The 19415-nt window shown below is 44.9% G+C and overlaps 2 protein-coding genes across 3 annotated transcripts in view; one reads left to right on the forward strand and one right to left on the reverse strand.

Annotated features, from left to right (window-relative positions):
• On the forward strand, positions 1–17961 carry Dbx. Its single transcript, XM_046620393.2, has 4 exons — positions 1–1081; positions 4789–5007; positions 6263–6558; positions 16975–17961. The coding sequence occupies exons 1-4, from the start codon at positions 298–300 to the stop codon at positions 17215–17217; spliced, it is 1542 nt and encodes a 513-aa protein (XP_046476349.1). The 5' UTR covers positions 1–297; the 3' UTR covers positions 17218–17961.
• The window catches only part of snsl (snustorr snarlik), an 8549-nt gene continuing 6950 nt past the window's right edge, over positions 17817–19415 (reverse strand). Inside the window, exon 5 of one of the 2 annotated variants that reach the window (XM_046620402.2) lies at positions 17817–19175. In XM_046620402.2, the coding sequence (XP_046476358.1) occupies positions 18951–19175 (225 nt within the window). In that variant the 3' untranslated portion in view covers positions 17817–18950. The remainder of the gene's footprint in view (positions 19176–19415) is intronic. The other variant, XM_069135055.1, reaches the window with a different exon arrangement.

Consider the following 19415-nt stretch of genomic DNA (forward strand, 5'->3'; position numbering starts at 1 on the left):
CACGTAATTCTGGTCCTTTTCTGTTACAACGATCAGCGGGTACAGCTTCCCTTCGCCGAGGAGCCGGTGCAGTGGTTGCATTACGTGGTGCCTTCTGCGTGTGTTCCATGGATGCATGAATCGTGATCGACGAGTTGTGCGCGATGAGAGTAACGATCTACGGGTCCTTGTAAAGTGGCATTGGCAGCTGAGACGAGCCCGCGAATTTCGAACATGAGCCTCGGTACCGAGTGGAGTGAGTGAAACCCGCGCGAGATTATCGCGTCCCGCAGGAGCTTCGACAGATTTTTGTATGTGATGTTCCCCTCGTCGGCAGCGATGCTGAAGAACTTGCAACAGAGCGCCATGACCACGTCACCGTTCCTCATGGAGAACTTGCTGCAGAGCAAGGGTCCCGGCGGCGACTTTGCCAGTCTGACCCTGAATCTGGCGAGCTACGTCGCTCGGCAACGGGAGAGAATGGAGTCCGAGAGCATAAGGGTCGAGCGGGAGCAGCAGGACCTCGAGAGGATCCACGGACGGAGTGCGGAGAGGTCGAACTTCGGGGACTTCGACCGATGCAGGATGGACAGAGCGGCCAACGAGCGGGTTCAAGGTCTCAAGGACCTCCGGACCGACAGATCCCAGGACCTCGACCAAGAGAGGAGGTCCAGCTCGGTCATGGACGCCGACAACGAACACGGAACCGACGGCGGTATAGACAGGCTTAACAACGTGATGGAAAGACTCGCCGAGAGGATCGAGAACCGTTCCAACTCGGCAATGGACTATCACTCGATGGAGGAGGACAGGGTCTCGGGCGACGCTGAAACCGGATCTCAGGAGCGTGACAGACTCTCGATACAAATGGACAGGGGATTCGATGTCGGTAGAAACGTCATGAGAACTTCGGACGAGATGAGGATGCACATCGAACGCGAAGGCGACAGGATTGACAGGATCAGCGAAGAAACTTGCACCTGCGGAGATGATCGGTGCACTGGAACCGGGTGCAGGAGGATTCAGGAGAAGGAGAAACCTCAGCTGAAATTCAGCGTCAACGCCATTCTCGGCGGCAATCACGATCGGCGGCCCAATCCTGGTAAACAAACGCTCAAATACCTTCACAAATCGTCAGTTAAGTACATTGCTTGCCCGGACTAAATCTTGAGGCTTGTAAATATTGTAACCTACCTGAATTAAAATTATGGCAGTTTGAAATGAACCCTCACGACTCTACCTAAATTCGACAGTATTTTGTACCATGTACACCAGCATACTTCGGAGTTGTTGAAATCAGCAAGAAATTTGTAAGTGCACTCTCGCAAGACTTTTCAGTATAACTTGGTAAGTCGAGGATTGGCAGTATGACTCAGCGCCTGTGATCGATGACGCCTTCTCTGTCGATTGGAATGAGCTTGTGTTCATTATTCCGTTGCAAGGTTATAACTTGTAAATGGATGTAGTTTGGGGTGAGATGAAGTTGGAAGGATAGATATGGAGCACGGTGTCCACCTATATTTAGAGTCGGCACAAAGAGGACTGGGGCACAAATCAGTGTCGAGAACAGACTTCTGTCGCCGAGCCCTAAATCTCATCTGCACACCCTCAAGACGAATCGCCTCGTGCGTACGGTAAAAGGGGGACATCCTCTCGGGTAGAATTCGCGTCAGTTGGTGCGCCACTTATACCGTCACCCCCATATTAAGCCCTTACAATGGGCCTCCGTGATATCGGACAAGTAGCATATTCGCGATGACTTGTACATACAAAATACGTCCTTCTAAGAATACTTGATCATCCGTGATTTGTTTCTTCTAACGAATCGTCGAACAATTTTACAGCGTCGAAAAATGTCGCAGAAAAATGTAAAAATGTCAAGTTCCATGAAAACCCCCGGGCATTTTAAGCCGGAAATAATTGTCCGATTGTCGAGTCCTGGCAAACGTGGAGTGGGTCTTGTATCGGGGTGTTTGAATGTGTGCTCGGGCGTATATGCATATATTTTGCACGTACCCACCGTATCGGCATGTGGAAATAGGCACGCGTTGAATTTAACATTGGCGGATTGTTGACGAGCTGAACTCCATCGCTGCATGGACGGGCTTTATGCATTTGTCGGCCGGTAAATGCATCGATGCTATGGTGTCACGTGCATGTGTTGCCCTTTCCACCGAAACCCGGCTCGCTTGTACGTCACGTTGAAATGTTGCGAAAATAATGTTGTAACGAAAAAGTGATTCGTTATACTTGTATATATACGTATATATTCTATAGTCGAGTTATAAATTACCCTGGGCTCCCAGGATTGTTATGATGGAAAACGCTAATATAGCATTTCATCGACTAGTATCGAATGCGCACCTCGTTACCAGCTGCTTTTTTCTACTCGGTTTTCTTTTTACGATCGGACGTCAGAGGGACTGAAAAAGTACCGTGAAAGGAGAACTTGACCATTTCTAGTTCAATTGTTTTTTTTTTCGCTCTCTCTTTGGAACTCTGGAGTGGCTTGGATTTAAACGGTCTTTTGGCAGTCAACTTCCATCCCACTTACCCAACCGCAAGAGGTATTTTCCAAGGTCACAGAGACTCTTTGCACGGTGAGAGAACCGTAGGAGGAAAATTTTACTAGGAACGTTGAGTAAGACCACCCCAAGGGATTGTTGGGTGATCTGAACAGACACGGTGCCCCGTACTCCATTGAAAATGAAACCTGCAACGGTATCTAGTTAATAAAGCATCCAGGCCCTAATCCGAAAGAAAAACCACGAGCGCTAAGCTGGCCCAAAAAAGGCTACAACTGTAACAACACAAGCCGGCAGACGGTGGATCCCAGTGTAAGGGCGAAACCTCTGGCCGAGGGGGTTATAAGGATAATTCCTATTCAATGTTTCCGCTCGAACCTAAACCGCTATTAGTCGGAGCTAGCCGAAGCCGCGCTCTCATTGGTCGGGAATGAAAACAACGATTAAAGGCGATGAGTATTTTATGGGGTCTTCCGGCACAATGGCAGAGCGTGTATAGCCCATTGTCGGGTATTGTCTGCTCGACGCAAAGCAAACCCTCGACTAAGCCCCATTATTTTATTATTTTCAAACACGTCACTTTTTCCCCGGACCACTGGGCGTGGCGGATGAGATAAAAAATATTAAAAATAGTCCTTGGGCCAACCCCCTGCGCGTTATTGTCACGGGGGGCTAAGGCAGCCGCAGCCATGCGAATATATATTTCACAGGAAGGCTCTCTGGCGTCCTGTTTATACCCACGTACCACGGCTCCGTGTGTACCGTATTTTTTCGACTTTGGACAGTTTGTCACCCCAAACGCGAGATCAACTACCTACCCCTTATGGTTTATCGTTCGCCGTACTCCGCAGTCGCGAAAAAGTTCAACCACCGGAGGCGGCGATCTGCGCTTTGAAGCCCAGGCAGTAAATCAATTTCGACTTTACAGATGGTGTATAATATATTATTACGACGTTACCGAGACGCTACGTAAGCCGTAGAAACCTTGTTCTTCAGCAACAGTTGACGCCGGCACTAAAGTCCGGCAATAAAACGGACGGATACTAAAATCTTCAAATAACAATCTTCCGTATATTGGATCATTTAGGCCCACTATTTTGATAGCGACGTCTTGTTTCCTTTACGATGATACCCGAACCTCGTGGTGAGTTATTACCCTCTGGAAAGCACACTCGGGGCTTTGATTGCGGCTCTTACGCCTGACGGTGATTAAATCAACCTATAACGATAGCGCAAAGTGACGCTAATCCATTCTCTCTCTCTCTCTCTCTCTCTGGATGATAATAGATCATTATGCCACCGAAACTATTATTACATTCGGTTTCTCGTACACGCTGTAAAATAGCCGATTCCAGTCTATCAATCGTCAAGTTCTACAATGTTTGAGGCAACCTCGGGGTCAAGTACGACATGATCATGAACAATCTGGATGCTTATCCTCATCTCAGGCCTCAACTCATGGTTTTTTGTTCTAACCTGCGAAATCGTTGTGTATTTCCATAACCAAAGTGAGATTTTATGATGTTCTTTCCAACAGTGAGTTGAGATTCTGGACAGTTGTTTCTAGCAATGATCTATCTGTTGATATCAGAACGAGAGTCAACCAACTGATTCTGGATCGTCGAGTTCTTTATCGATTCAATTATAGTTAGCCATATATACGTGTAAGAATCATCTGTTTTCCACTTGCGTTGAGGTATGTGGAAAACCGGCGTGCAGGTTCTGTGTATTTCGGTACGTGAACATTACACAGGCAGGCGTTTACTTTTAGGAAGGTGTTGAGGTGAACACTTGAGCGTCGGCGGCTGCCTGGAGCTGTGAAAAGGGTCTCGACCCAGACGGGGGTGTCAGCTTGAATTATGCGATGCGTGGAGTGGGGCACCAGAGGTGAACTTGCGTTTTACGGAAACAGCGGCTGGAATCGGTTAGGATTTTTGGAAGCCGCAGTTGATTAACGCCACGGTTCGAAGTACCGGTTACCTTTACTGTCGGATAATTCTGCAGCACTCGGTGCAAGTCTCGCCGTAGCAAATATCACGTTCTCCACTCAAGCGGTGGATAAAACGGGCGTTTCGATAACATTTTACAACAGCCTGCACAAAGGGCCGTCGGATATCGCGATGCGAAAATCATTTTACAAAGCGGATGTCAGTCTCAGCGTCTGCAGAAGCGGATAAATCGAAAAATTTCCTGGGCACAGAGAACGAATGCCGTTACTCTGGGTCTTTGACCCTTCGAATGGCCGGGATGCAAACCCTGGTGAACGCTGAATTTCTTATTTCAGATACCTTCCAAGGCCTGCCGCCTGGAGCCATTCCAGCTTTCCTTCACAATCTCCAGAATTCCGCGGGTTACAATATCGCCAAGCCGATAGCCAGGCCCGCAGCTTATCATCCCCATCATACGGCTCACCCTGGCCATCATCCCGGCCAACATCAGCTGCCGCCGAACGCCCATCACACCCTCCATCAGCTGCTGGCTTGCAGAGGACCTTACCTCACTGGTGAGTCCTTTTATCAACTCGAATTTGTCCGTGAAATGATTATTTATTGTTGCAGACTGACTTCACGGGTCCGCGTTACTGAATATTTTTTTGCGGTATCACACGTATAGTACTTCTTTCGGTTTATCCCGGAGTTCCTGCGAGATTAGTTTTACCATTTTTCGAAAGTAAGAGGAAAAAAAATCGCAAGTAGTCAAGACCAATCTGATAACGCTGTAATTGCTCATAACCGTTCTCTAGCTCATTCCGTAGTCGTGGCTCCTACCGATGCGTAAACCACCTTCAATTAGTATAATATATTCGCAAAAGAACTTGAACCGTATACCACATTTACTGTAACTTCTGACGCGGATAAAATAGTTAAACGAGTTATATCGTGACTAGTGACAAATCGTTACCGAACGTGTTTGTAATCTTGAATTCTATAGGGATGAATTATAGGAATTATTATCTATTTTCTACATGGTCTTATCGTATTCATAGAACATGGACCAATCAACTGGCGAACATTGGCAACACTTACAACTAAAGTGAATCGAACATCGCTGAAATTGATTCATAAAAGTCACTAATTCGCTAATGTACTCATAAATTACCGTTTCATTTACTTAGCAATTATAAGAAAAACAACTCCTCGCTATTCAATACTTCATGATATACCTATGGTGGTGTGACTCTGAGAATCGAACGGAAATACACCTCGTTAGTTTCGGTGAAGAAAAAAACTTTTATTATGTTTATATATTTTAGTGGAGTAAAGAGCGTAGGTAAATCGTACAACCGATAGATCTTACGCTCGGTCAGTCAATTGCACCAATTAGCTGCTCAGTTGAATGTGATAAAAAGAGTTTGAAATTTCCAATTGAAATTGAAATGGCAGGCAAACGGATAGCACCGGGAACTCTCGGTGCCTACAACGTGCCTGTGTGTATTCACACGACGTGTATACACGCACCTATCGCATTTTGCGTCGCGAAACCTATAACCGACATAGGTTGCACCGGCTCGTCGTGCGTGTCGGACATGAAGTGCACGTGAAGTGCACCGCTGTTCCTACGTGCACTGCGAAATGCGATATTCACGCATGCAACAAGTGCGTGCTGATATCATCGCTCGTTCAGATATCTATCATTTGGTGCCGCTACAACATGGGCTTGTTAGTCGCGTAGCTTGTACTTGCACACTTGTGTCTGACGCACATACATGACAGTCACTGCGAGTTTTTCTAATCGTTCGATGACTTTGGCTGTTTCAGTAGCGACCCCAGGAGCGGGAGGGCATCACCCTGGGGCCCCGGGTGGAGGTGGAGCTTTTCCAGGCGCAATGCAAGGCAGCCTTGGGGGTCTGGCCAGCATGGGTCTTGGGGGCCTAGCGGGAGGTTTTCCGTGGGCAAGTAGCGCGCGAGGAAAGCCTCGTCGAGGAATGATGCGAAGAGCGGTCTTTTCGGACCTGCAGCGACGGGGCCTGGAGAAGAGGTTCCAGCTTCAGAAGTACATCAGCAAACCGGACCGCAAGAAACTGGCGGAGAAGCTTGGCCTGAAGGATTCGCAGGTGAGTAATCCCGGCGGATAATCGTCCGCAGCAGGAGTAATCTGGAGTATGGGTATCACCGGGCTCCTCGATTAGTTGGAACGTGTAACGGAGCACTTTGGCATATACCTGCGACGCTTAATGACCTTATTAGGGCACTAATTGTCCGGTTAACGAAGCGCTAGTTCACCCCGGTAAACTCCACTCAACTCCATTCACCGGATTGATGGAGACTAATGCTCTCGGCTCCGGTCTCTCTGTCAGGAAAGCCCCACACGAGCCAGTATCGTTCATTGACGTAGGTAGACCGACCTCCCCGTCAGGTTCCAGCGTACGCTTCTACGTATCAACTCCGTCGCTGCTGTACTAGGCGGCTTCACATACCTAGAGGCACATAACACCAGTTGGAGTTAATCGGGGTACGCTTTAGTTCATTTATAGTTCCACCATTCCGACTAGTACCTACCTACCTGCACCGCCAACGCTGCCCTCTTTTGACTACGGAACTCTAATGAAACTCGCGATACCGGCAATGCTCACTGATTTACTTTCATTTGATTTCATCGGTTTAGTTTCCAGAATTACATTGTATGCACCCTGGAATCCTGGCCCTGAATTTCACCACCCGGTCCAACTGAGACCCGAATCTGAAGCATAGCGCCGATTGACGGGTAAATTGGTATTGAAAATCGTTAATTGTTTGGAAACTATCTTTCAGTCTAAGTACTCACCCATTTCTAAGTGCCACATTTTTTTTTACGGTTTACAAATTTTCAAATCCGTGTATTCCAATCAACTTCAGAGAATCCTTGACAATTTCAGTTTTAAACTTGTAAGTGTCGGTGTCACGTTTTTGTCGAAATAAAGAAAAGAAAACAAAAGTGCTTGGCACTGTATCGCTACTTAACTAAACGTGCTAGTTCAAAGTTTCCTATATACGCATTTGGTGTGAAAATTTAGTAGCGTGAAAAATACAAATTGTCGTTCTCGGAATACGGTTTTCTAAAAGTTTGAAAAAATTGTACTATCGTTTAGCAACTTAAGCATAAACTTGACGTCGCGTATTGTTGAGCACACTAAATTTTTTTTCATCAGAAAACAAGGGGCTGAGGCTCATCGAAAAGGAACGACATTTGGCATTCGGGAAGCGTTCGTAATTTGATAATTTTGGAAATAATTGTTAATAAAAATTTTGCTAAATTTATGAAAAGTCCTCTAGGACGGAATGACTGGTTAAAGAGTTCAAAAATTCGGTTAAAAAAACTGGCTTATTCTCTGTGGCGAGAATCAACTGATCAAACGTCTCAGCTCGGAGCTCGAGTAGTTTCGTAGCTTTGTGATATCGGGCGAACGAGGAACGGGAGGGTGCGAACGAGAGAGATCCGGTGCTCGAGAGGGACGGCGATAGATTCTCATGTATAATTCACACCTCGAGCGCCATGCCTTGGCCGCCATTGGTCGCGGTGTACTCTACGGGCATAGCGTGACGGCTTTTACGAGAAATACAAGCTTATTCCGATGGCTGCGAGCGTCTTTCCCGTTTTACGAACCCCTCCTCGTCGCCATACGCCTTGACAAAATTGATACCGTCGCTCTCTTGCTTGCCACATACACGTATGCCTGTAACTCTGCTCTCTCAACAGTCATAGGGATTCGGGAAGGGGATCCACTCTCCGTGCAGCCGTCAATCTTTTTCACATAATTGAAAATCATCGACGATCGTTCGCGAGGTAAATGTATCTATACGAGGAAAGCCGAAAGCGGTTTACAGGTATACAGTTATCAATTTTCCGATCTATGAATATTCGAAAACACTCGATTTAATTTATCACCCGCGACGAATAACGGACAATAGAAATGATAAACGTAATCCTGATAATACGACAACAACAATAATTATTATAATTATAATAATAATGAATATCTCAGTAGTTTCTGCCCTGCGGGCGATGCAAGGTGGCGCTCGCCTCGACTTTAAGGTTTATGGGTAGAAAGGGGTTTCCATCGAGAGATGCGGCGTGGGGTGAGAAGAGGGGTAAGTAAAGTAATTAGTGACGGTGGGTGGCCCCATCCTTATTACTCGGGTACACCTTCTCTCGTATCATCTTGCCGCATCACTTTCTGCTTTGCCCTCGTAAACCGGGAACGGGGATTTATTATTAAGATATACCAACTTCCCTACACCTCACGCAATATATATGTATGTACGTATACATACATATATAGCGCATCTATAGGGGTATTTTGTAGAGTGCAAAAAGTGGCAGGCCTCACTCACCGTTCGATTCCAGACGACGGGCGGTATTTTTTATTTCCATGATTTGCAAAGTTCTCGGTATGGAATATATTTTTATTTTTATTTTTTTGCTCACCACCATAAGCGGCGTTGATTCAATTGCAGAGTTAATCGAGTCGCGTTGTGCGATCCTCGAGATATCGGTTGAAAACGAGGCGGGTGTCTAAGGTGAATCGCCGAATTTAATTGAAGACTCTCGAGGCCTCTAGAAACCGAATGAAAAATCATAAAGCCTCGGGGCTCGTTATCTTTTTAATAATCCGAGTCGACAGCCGCCCGCAGCCACCCTTCGCCTCGGTGAATCTTCACGGGGAAATGGCAGGTTGTCAAAATCACGCCGGTGTCTTAATTTTTTAATCCGAACCTCCAGCGCCCGGACAAACTAGCCCCGGAAGGCATCTCAAGTGGGCCTGCCTTTCTTCCGTAATACGGATCCGAAATTGAACCTTTCACAAGCCCCTGACAAGACTGTGTAAGAGTTACGCTGCGGGGTCAGTCCTTCTGCACCAGGCGTCGCTCGCCCTTGGTAGCGTTATTGCCTTAATTAATTTTTCAGAAGAAAAGTTGACTGAGTTAATGTGTTTTTTTTTTTTTTTTCTTTAATTTTTATCTCGAACATTTTCCCCAAATATGCTTCGTTTTGTTCCAGCCGTCGTCCTTTTCGAGCTCGAGTCTAATTTTTCCTTCTCGCAAGGATTATCTACGCTTAATCTTTTCGTTTCGTTATCTCGAGAGCCACCGTTACTAGTCCTTATTTTTTTCTCCCTTCTTTCAATTTTTTTTTTTTTTTTCTGCTTCTCATTCGTCTTCTGTCTTTTCATTCTTGACTTGGAACGTCGCAGGATACTTCAGCAGAGATCCCACGGATTAGGAAAGGGGTCGTGAGGTATAATAATAGATCCGCGGTGTGTCGCTGACAACCCACTTAAGGGACAAAAGTACAAGGTTAATAGAAAGTTCCGCCATTTAAATCTTCCCAAGCGTCTCTCATTTGCTCAGATATCCCCGCTTCGCTCGTCTTTGCGATCGAGATCAGCTCGGATGATACATCAAATTTCTCCATACTCGTATTTCCCTCGGTTTTTCCATCCACCGTCGTTCCTTGTTCGCTTTGGGCATTGCGAACGCGGTATCACGTTGCACTTGACAACAACGATCTCTCGACAAGGGTCCGAAGCCCATCGAAGGGGGTGAGCATCGAATCTGTTTGTATCCAAACACGGATCGCGAGTTCCCAGGATCTGGAATCTGACGGATCGCCCATTAGGTTGGCTTTCAGAGAGATATCGAGTTTCCCGGATTCCATCAGTCAACTCAATTTGTTCCCATTAGTCGGCGCGACTTCCGTTCACCCTTGGGAGCTTGTCTTTCGCATGCTGCTCGATTATTGTTACGGTTATTCCTTTCCCGCGCGCATCATTTGCGGGAAAATAAGAATCTCGTTCATTGCGTACCTCCAGGATGATTACAGCAACGGATTTTCGCGAAAGAGATGGGGAAACGTGTACAAAATGGCGTCGTCCTGCACCGGGAAGCAATGACTAGGAAATTTCAAAGGCCAGGATGTCGATCGCTATCCCTTCGGCTGGCATTAAAAGCAAAGGATGCCTCTCGCTGGGAATAACATGAATTTAACGGCGTGCAATATCTTCCAAGTTAAGCCTCGGCCGTTCATGCATTATGGATTTAACTTTGAGACGGCGAGGTCTCGGAGGCGTCGGCTAAGAAACCATGAATATACAATACCTCCTTACATACATACACCCGTATCGTACACCACCTTATACGTATATAGGTTTCCTCCTTTATGGATGAACTTTAATAATTCCCTACAAGACGTATTAATCTTTTATACTATATCGTCCCACCGCTGCCACCCGGACAGATGTTACCACCGGGACCATTAGGCCACCTTTACCCATCGGTCCACATATTATCGGGTCAACTTCGCGAAAGAATATTATTGAAACATGTTGCACAGCCAGGAATTTCTGACCCCGCGAAAGCGGAGCCTGGTTAATATAAAATTGTTCTTGATAAGTAACTAAGCACTCGAACGCCTCAGAGTGTAAATTTCTCATGGAAAATCACGTCAACTTTCTCTCCACGAAACGTGAAAAGGATCGTATCGCACTCGACCTTTGACAGGTGAAAAAAACCCGTGTCGAGAGTCAATTATTTATACCACGTAAAAATTATCGGGAAACGTGAAACGAGAGAGGCAGAGTCAGAGAGCAGATGAAAAGGGAATCGCGTCGCGTCGGGATAATAATCGCGAGGCGTACTTTTCGCGAGTTGTAACGGGATTTATCAGTCGGCACCGCGTCCGTATCCCGAGTTGGTTTTTCGGTATGAAAATGTCGATACCTTATTCCGCTCTTTCATCCGTTTCACCGTCGACGTATAAGGTATATTATATCCGCCCCGCGGACGGACGCCGACGGAAGTGTGCGTTTTTCCGTGTTTGCAAGAACGCACGGGAACGCCATTCGCATGCACACACACCAACGCGTATCGTGCACAGGCACGTGGACGGGTCCGCGTGGGTATAATAATAAATATGGAGAGGGCCCTTTTCCCGTATTAACATGTGAATTCCGAATTCCTTCCATACATCAAACACCCCCGCCACTCCCCATCACACGCACGCGTCGGGATGCCGGGGTTTTTACGTTCGATCTCTCCCTCCCTCCCTCTCCTCCCTCCCTCTCACCCCCGCCCTTGGGCCCACCATTTCTAACCCGCGGCTTCTCCACCTCCGGCAACTTCCGCCGAGGGGGTAGTTCTGAGGCCGACGTCATAATCGATCGTCTTTTATTAAACTGCGCCAGATGGCGCCACCGCCGACGCGGAGGGAGAAAGAGAGAGAGGGAGAGAAAGGGAGCCTGCAGGGGGGGGTTAAACGGAGCCTGCGAGAGCTGGAATATCGCGGGGCGAGGGCTGAGGACCGAGGGCCAATCGTTTAACGATTACCCGCTCACTCACTCGATAAGGCATTCCAGGTGTTATTATGATTATTACTGTACCTAATACCCTCCCCATACCTTCCATTCTCATATCGGAGGTATATATGGCTCGGTATTTAGGGCTGACAACCGCCCGCGTTACTTCCGCGTTTTTCCAAAATCCTTTCTTTTATCGCCGAAGTCACGACGAGTGTAATTTGCGGACCACGCTGCTGCTTTTCGATCATGAAAACTTTATTCCTACTTACCGAAACGTGATAGCTGCTACTTTAGTACGCGTAATACATGGTAGAAGAATGTCTTCGCATTCTTCTCTTGTGTTTTTTGCGATGATTTTTCAAGCCACATAGTTTCACTGAGAAATTTTTTGTAGCTTACAACTTCTGGTGTTGGTATATAAAAGCATGTATTTTTCGGCGCAGTGAAAACACTGATTGTATATGTTGTGCACGAATCGTGCACTTTTTGTTTCAACTGGTTTTACAGACCGATAGTTTTCGACATTTTCACAAATACAAAAACCATGATAAACAATATTTTCATATTACTCTTCGTTGTGTTTACCTTCTCGAGAAACAAGGTTTTCTACTTTAAATTCATCGGTATTTTATAATCACAATATTATCCGTTATATCGGTTCGACCGATCTTTCACGAATGCAAATTAATAATATCGCTGCCACGTAAGCACAAAGCAAGTGCAGAAGGCGGCTTTCCCTCTCAGCGACAATCACTCGCCGGGCCCAGCTTTGATACAGATTCTGACAGGCTCTGACACTCGACGTTAATCAAGGAACGCTGCGGACCCCGGATCGGATTAAGCAGGTTACCCTTATTCCATAAATTGCGACGAGGGCCGTATACCCGAACATCTAATCCTCGGGCTTTATTGCTGTTTGTCGTTTATCTGCTTGCCACCCTCCGCCTCCTAGTCCTCCTTTTCCTCCTCCTTTCAGCGCAGGCTGCTGCCCCGGCTGACAAGTCCGGGTGTTGACTACTGCCCTTCAGGCCCGGCGCTTCTTCGACTTGACTACTTTGCTTTGGGGGGGTAAAAAATGACGAAAAACATGTACAACGGATCAAATACCGCCTTAGAGTTCGAAGGTTGTTTTTACGTGATGCTTAAATCCGAGTTGCGTAAGATTGCTTATTTAAAGACGTCGTCGTATAATAAATGTAATAAAAATTATTCGCAATCACTTACTTGGCTGTTTAATGTGTAGAAAAAAAATTGTGGGTCCATTTTCGAAATAGCAAGGAATCCCTTTGCTTCTGTCGGAACAATCTGTGTTTTTTTATTTTCCTGCACACTGAACGATTGCCTGGACTATTTTTGATTATAGAATTTAGTAAGTTTTGTAGAACACTCGTTCTACCTTGAAATTTTCTTCCGAAACTAGAAAGAAAAAAAAGAAAATATTTAATCCGAGAGTCGAGTGTACAAAAAATTCGCTTTACCAAATTGTTGAAATTTAATGCTTATTGCGCTGATACAGGGCGAGTGATATTTTTTCAATTCATACTAAAAAATCGGAAGGTTCTATAAAATGAATGAACATTGTCAGTACTTGAATTTGACATTCGATAGCCAAAAAATTATCTGTGAAAGTGCTAGATAACTGGGACGTTTGGATGGGTAGAGAAATATCGTCTTCACGTATCGGGGTGGTTAATAATTAGCACAGAAACGAACCTCCGGGTTTCTTGGACTAATTCGCGGCTATCGTAGAGGCTGCGTAGAGCAAGGTTCGAAATTTGGGCAATTACGCGGAAGTTCGGACGTCGGTGAATTTGCGGCGGCGGGGCGTGCAGGCACTTATACAGCGGGGAAGACGGATCAGGCAGATGCTGCGGCGGACGGGCGCAGCAACAATTCCGATTCAACCTGACCGAGGAGGTTGATTCGGGTCGCGGGTCCCGCGGGTCCCGCGGGGTGGTTTTGTTACTTTTGCCACTCGGCTCGACTCGGCTCGCCTCCCTTACTCCCGGCATTCTGCCGCCTTCCTCCTGCGGCTCCCTGCCTGCTGCTGACGGGACAATCAATCACTGCCGTCCCAGCAGACACAAAAAGAATCGAAGGAACTGGGAATAAGGTCCCGTTCACACGGAACACCGCATATATACACCACTTATCGCGATCTCGTACGGAATTCTGTCACATTTATATATGTACGTATGTATATACGTCGATTTTTATCACGCGGATAAACGGCCGCCGCAGGAATCGCCCGGAAACATTTATTTTTATCTTGGAGAAATATTCCATTTCCAGCCGCCATAATAGGTACGCCTTGAGGCGATTTAGAATAGCATTTTATTTTTCTCACTTTGGTTACATACGTTGTTTAAATCAGAAACGGATCCTCTTGTTTCTTTGGAAATTAGGAAAGCGAAAATTTTTCCCCGATATGGTGAATTAAAAAATAAAAAAAAAAAAATAGATGTCCGCGGCTCAGATGGATTACTTAATTCTACAAATAGATCGCTAGTAACCTAATAAAGCTTACAAATATTGTATATTTCGTTACAGCTAATCAGCGCTGGTTTTCGTAAGAAATTTTTGATAAAAAATCATTCAATTTTCGTAATGCTATAGACGATTTAACGTTCATCAAATATCGACGCTTTATCCGACTTTCACTATCTAAATAAACGTGGAGTTCAAATATACACTGTCTAAAAATTCACGGTGTCAACAAAAGTCCACACCGATTGGCGTAAAATTAAACATCATCGGTGTAAATCAACACAAAAATGGTGTTAACTTCTATAGAATATATCCGGTGTTACATTTAACACCGCATTTCTAAGAGTGTAAAGTATACCGAAACTGGCAAAGTTTACTTAGTTCAAAACTGGCGTAATTATCGTTGATTCTAAAGGACAAAATTATTTTCTACGTGCGTAAAATCTTTCATGTTTTTGAGAAGTAAAATTAACTCTGACATAAAACAGAACCGAAATCTTAAAGCGCGGATGGTTTTGTGTAAAACTAACGGTGTTAAAGCGCCGTTCTACACACGATGCGATTTAACTACAACGTAACGAAAGTCTCCTAAAGACTTGGTAAGTTTTAAAAAATTCCATGTTTGACCGAAAGGACCGTAGGCCGAGGGCTATGCACGTGTCGTCCGAGACCGCAGGTCGTGTCTGGTGTGAACAACCAATTACCTGAGGCGTCGTGCGGTGTGAACCCGGCGTAAAGAGAGGGTCCTGCAGGATGCGGTGCCGTAGGTATTACACGTGCTAAATACAGACCGGGCGATGTCAACCGCACGCATATACGTGCAGCCTGGAGATACATACGCGTACGAACAAACGCCCTGCGATCCGTCGGCAGGGATGAAAATTTGGAAAACGGTTTAGGTGAAGCGATTCGCGAGCGAGACGGTGATGGGGAAATTTATTGGAAGGGCGCTGGCTTAAGGATGAACGAGCCAAGGCCAGGCTGAATGAAAAGTTTGGAAAAGTCGAGAAATTAATTAAAACATCTCCAGCGGTGTTATTTGCACCAGTGATGCTGAACACGAATTAAAGAATATTTCTGTAACTGTGCAAAAGAAGCGAATGACACAAGCTAATCCTAAGATAATGACAATTTCATACAAGGTTATATTAATAAAATGTTCAAAATTATTAAACTTTGGTGGTTTTTATTAAATTCAAATGATTTTCAGATCATTTCGCACGCTGATGAAATTCCCAGTAATTTTCCTTTACAGTCAAGGTTAAACGTGGAAATTTAATTATTCACGAATATCTGTTGTGCGATACTTGGACATATCTATTTTCTTCCACTTTGAAGACAACTATTCCTCAATTTTATTTTTACCAGTTCAACTCCAGAGTTCCAAAATGAGCCCACATAAACGTTAGAGTTGGATAAAATACGACCAGAATTTAATCGTTTCGAACATTCCGATTGTACAATTGTTTGTCAAATAGTCGTTATCTTAGCTTGCGTTATTCGAATTCTCTCAGATTCTGCATTTCTATCCCATACGATACGGATGTTGTTTCAATCGTCTTCGCAATCTCTGGCGCAAATAACACCCCTGATTGTTCAAACCGTACTTTCTCTTCTCCTATCTTTCGTTTCGAACGATTATGGTCCGTTCATCTATAACCGGTCCGAAGTTACTCTGCGCGTTCGTACCGCATGCGGGAACGCTTTTTCGCGTTCAGGTAAAGCTACATATCCATAGAGAGAAGAGGGTGGCCTACACGTTGCGTGCATCTGACGTTTGCCCGTTCACCGAGCTTCTCGTAACGCGCGTACACGCGTGCATGGTCTTTAGCGTTTGAAATAAGGGTGCAGCTCGATCGAGGCGTGCGTGCCCACCCAGCGATTAGAGAGGGAGAGTGAGAGAGAAGGAAAAATGAGGCAGGAGGGTGGAATAGACATCTAATTGGATACGAGGGTAGCCTGTGCGGGGAAACATACGCTTACTCAAATCACGTCTCCGGGGACCGTTTAACTCCGTTTAGCATCCACTCCGTCCCGCAAGAGATTTCATCGCCCACGGAAATCCCGATCATTCGTCGGGGGGGGGATTGAGACCGACTCGAATCGCACTTAAGACTTAACTTCGGTCCATTTTTTTTTTATACCCATCTGAATTTTTGGTACCGAAGTTGAGACTTATAGATCAGCTGGAGTCTAATTTACTCTTCGATTTCACATCCTCGGGCCTTTTATTCTATCGACAAAAGAATTGAGAAAATAATTCATCGCTCATTTAGCATGGGAATAGTTACACTAAACCTTAAAAATATACCGGGAAGGGAGGAAAAAAACAGAAATCGATAAGATCGGTAATACTAACCAGCCGCTAATGACCCAAAATAAGTTTGACTTTTGACCAGAAACTTTTGGGTCACAATTGGCTGGTTGTTCTGACCGATATTGTGGTTTTCCTGTTAGTTATTTTCCCGGTTTATTTTTGACCTTATATTCTTATTGCGCTCTATGCGCGATTATTGTTACAATAGTTCTTTGATGATAGGATAAAATTTCTAATGCGGACCCTCAGCTCAAAATACGGTTGACTTTTACTACAGCATCCTTTACTCTCGATTCGGCAAACATGTCGAAGTCCTTTAATCGAGTCACTCTCAATCTCTGAGAAAACTCGAAAAATCTAAGTACTTCTGAACGACGCCACGTTTGTTTCAGGTGAAAATATGGTTCCAAAATCGGCGCATGAAGTGGAGGAACAGCAAGGAACGAGAGCTGCTGGCCGCCGGAGGTTCGCGAGAGCAGACTTTGCCGAACAAGAACAATCCCAATCCGGACTTGAGCGACGCTGACGGAGACAGACCGAGACTTGATCTAAGCGATGCGAGTCCTCTGACCAGTCCGCAAAGGCCGGACGAGCAGACGGACAACGAGGACGAGGAGGAAATCAACGTCACGTGATAAAATGAGCGAGTTTTGTCACCTCAAACGGGGGCGGGCTGCGAGAGAATCGGTTCGAATTCCCTTGTTGCAGGAAGAATTTGCGCGATATTTCGTTACGCAATATTCCCTGGATAAGGACTAACATTCCTGTTACGATACGATAAATTTTCTTTGCTATCCGTCGGGTCGAATTTTGATGTGGCTTGATTATGGTTGGGCTGTTGAGATTTTGGCCGATCGTCAGGCATGCTTGAAGCAACGTGCCGAGTGCCATAGGATATTTTGCCGTTGTGAAAATCTGGACGAATATTGGAAATCAATTTGCACCGGTTTTGAATCCGTTCTAATTACCTGCGTTCGTCGAATTTTCTTGCCGTACGAATTGGTTCCAATATTTTTTCGCGACTTCGAGTGCTTTTCCTGATTTTTCTAAGATCGTAATAAATTTGTTATTCCTGAAAAATATGTTTGTACTTAACCAAGCGCGTCGTCGCTCTGCTCCGATGTGCGGTATCGATATCGAATAATCTATTACAAACACCAAAGTAAAGTATTCCTGTATTTAAATTTATGAAAAAAATGTATTATATTGTAATTAGCACTGACCGTATCTTGAAAAATATCTTCTAAATTAAATTATTATGGGAAGGTACGCGAGCGATGTGCGGTTGAAATTGTACGTCGCGGAACAGCGGCCGAGATTAAATTATATTGTAAGAATAAGTCCACAACCAAAATGTAACTATATTACTCGTGATATAATATTATGACAATTCTATGTAATATAACGAAATAAAACTATATCTACTAAATCATCACTCATAGGTTTTAATTCGCAAGGAAGATTTGCTGGACCTTGTGACTGGACGTTGGTTGTCGTCTCTTTAAAAATAATTGATCAACGTTAACAAAACTTTATTGTTATTTGATTTTATATAATATGAATTTGCCCGCAACGACTACCTGACATCTTTTTTTCACACGGGGTGGTTTTCCGTTCAGGGTAACAATTCGCATCAACCCCCGATGAGTTACCGACGGATTTCACTTGCCGAGAATTATTTCCTGTCCTCTCGAAAGTCGGTAAAACGAAATGATGCTACCCTACAGCTGGCATTAAACGCAGGCTACAGTACTTTCACTCATCAAGTTGGAACGGACGTTTATCATCCAGAACTCGGGAAAACGAAGCGGTTTAGTTTTGATTTGAGGGAACTTGAAATTCTCCCTTAGATTCACTAGTTCTTCAATTTAGTCTCTCCGGTTCTAAACTTTAATTAATCGTTTAATGACTTTTTTTTTGCAGATAATGACTGGGATTAAGTCCGTCAATCACCCGACAGAAAACACCTGGACAATCATGATTAACGAGAAAGTTACGAAAGTCTCCCGACTTGATCGCTGAATTGGCCTCGAGACCACGAAAAGCTCTTTCGGTCTTGCAAAATATTAACGACGCTTTATATCACAAGCAAAATGCAAGTCCGCACAATTTGATCCAGTTTCCGATGCTGTACGAGGTGTCGGCAAGTTTGTTTGATCTTGAAAGGCAGGTAACTTGTTTCTAAAACACTTTACAGAATATATTGAGTTACTAAATATATTACATATACCTATTTTCAAAGATTTTGTACAAACGCGTTACTCCCGTACGGGTTTTCGAATAAATAGTATGGTACAAAAGTGGTAAAAACTAGAAACTAGGTTAAATTAAGTCATTAAAAACTATGTTTTTACTGGAATTCACAGGGTCAGGCATTTTGAGCAATTGGTTGGGCCTTGTAGAGCTTCTGCAACTCTTTCATCTTGTCGTTGACGTTCGTCGTTCCGGAATTCCTAAATCCCCCCGTCGGTATTCCGTTCGCCGCAATCATAGGCAAGAGTTCCTCGATCGGAAACCTTTCCGAGGGTGGATCCTCACCCGGTGGTTCTATCATCCCCTTGCTCCACTTCGTCAGCCATTCGCCGCCTCCAGACTGTAAGTAAAAATCGACCAAATTTGGCAGCTTGTCAAACCCTTTCAAATCCATCAGTTTGCAGAATGCAAATTTGCACTTCGATTCGAGTAGACGAGACAGTGTCTTCTGGCACGTTTCGCCACACGATTGAAGAAAACTGCCGAACTGCAGATTCCCTTACACTTTTGAAATTGCATATGTATATATAGCGCGTAATTGCATTTGATTCATCCAATTAACTCGTGATATCTATACAAG

The sequence above is a fragment of the Neodiprion pinetum genome, chromosome 4, assembly GCF_021155775.2.
Source record: "Neodiprion pinetum isolate iyNeoPine1 chromosome 4, iyNeoPine1.2, whole genome shotgun sequence".
Classification (NCBI taxonomy): domain Eukaryota; kingdom Metazoa; phylum Arthropoda; class Insecta; order Hymenoptera; family Diprionidae; genus Neodiprion; species Neodiprion pinetum.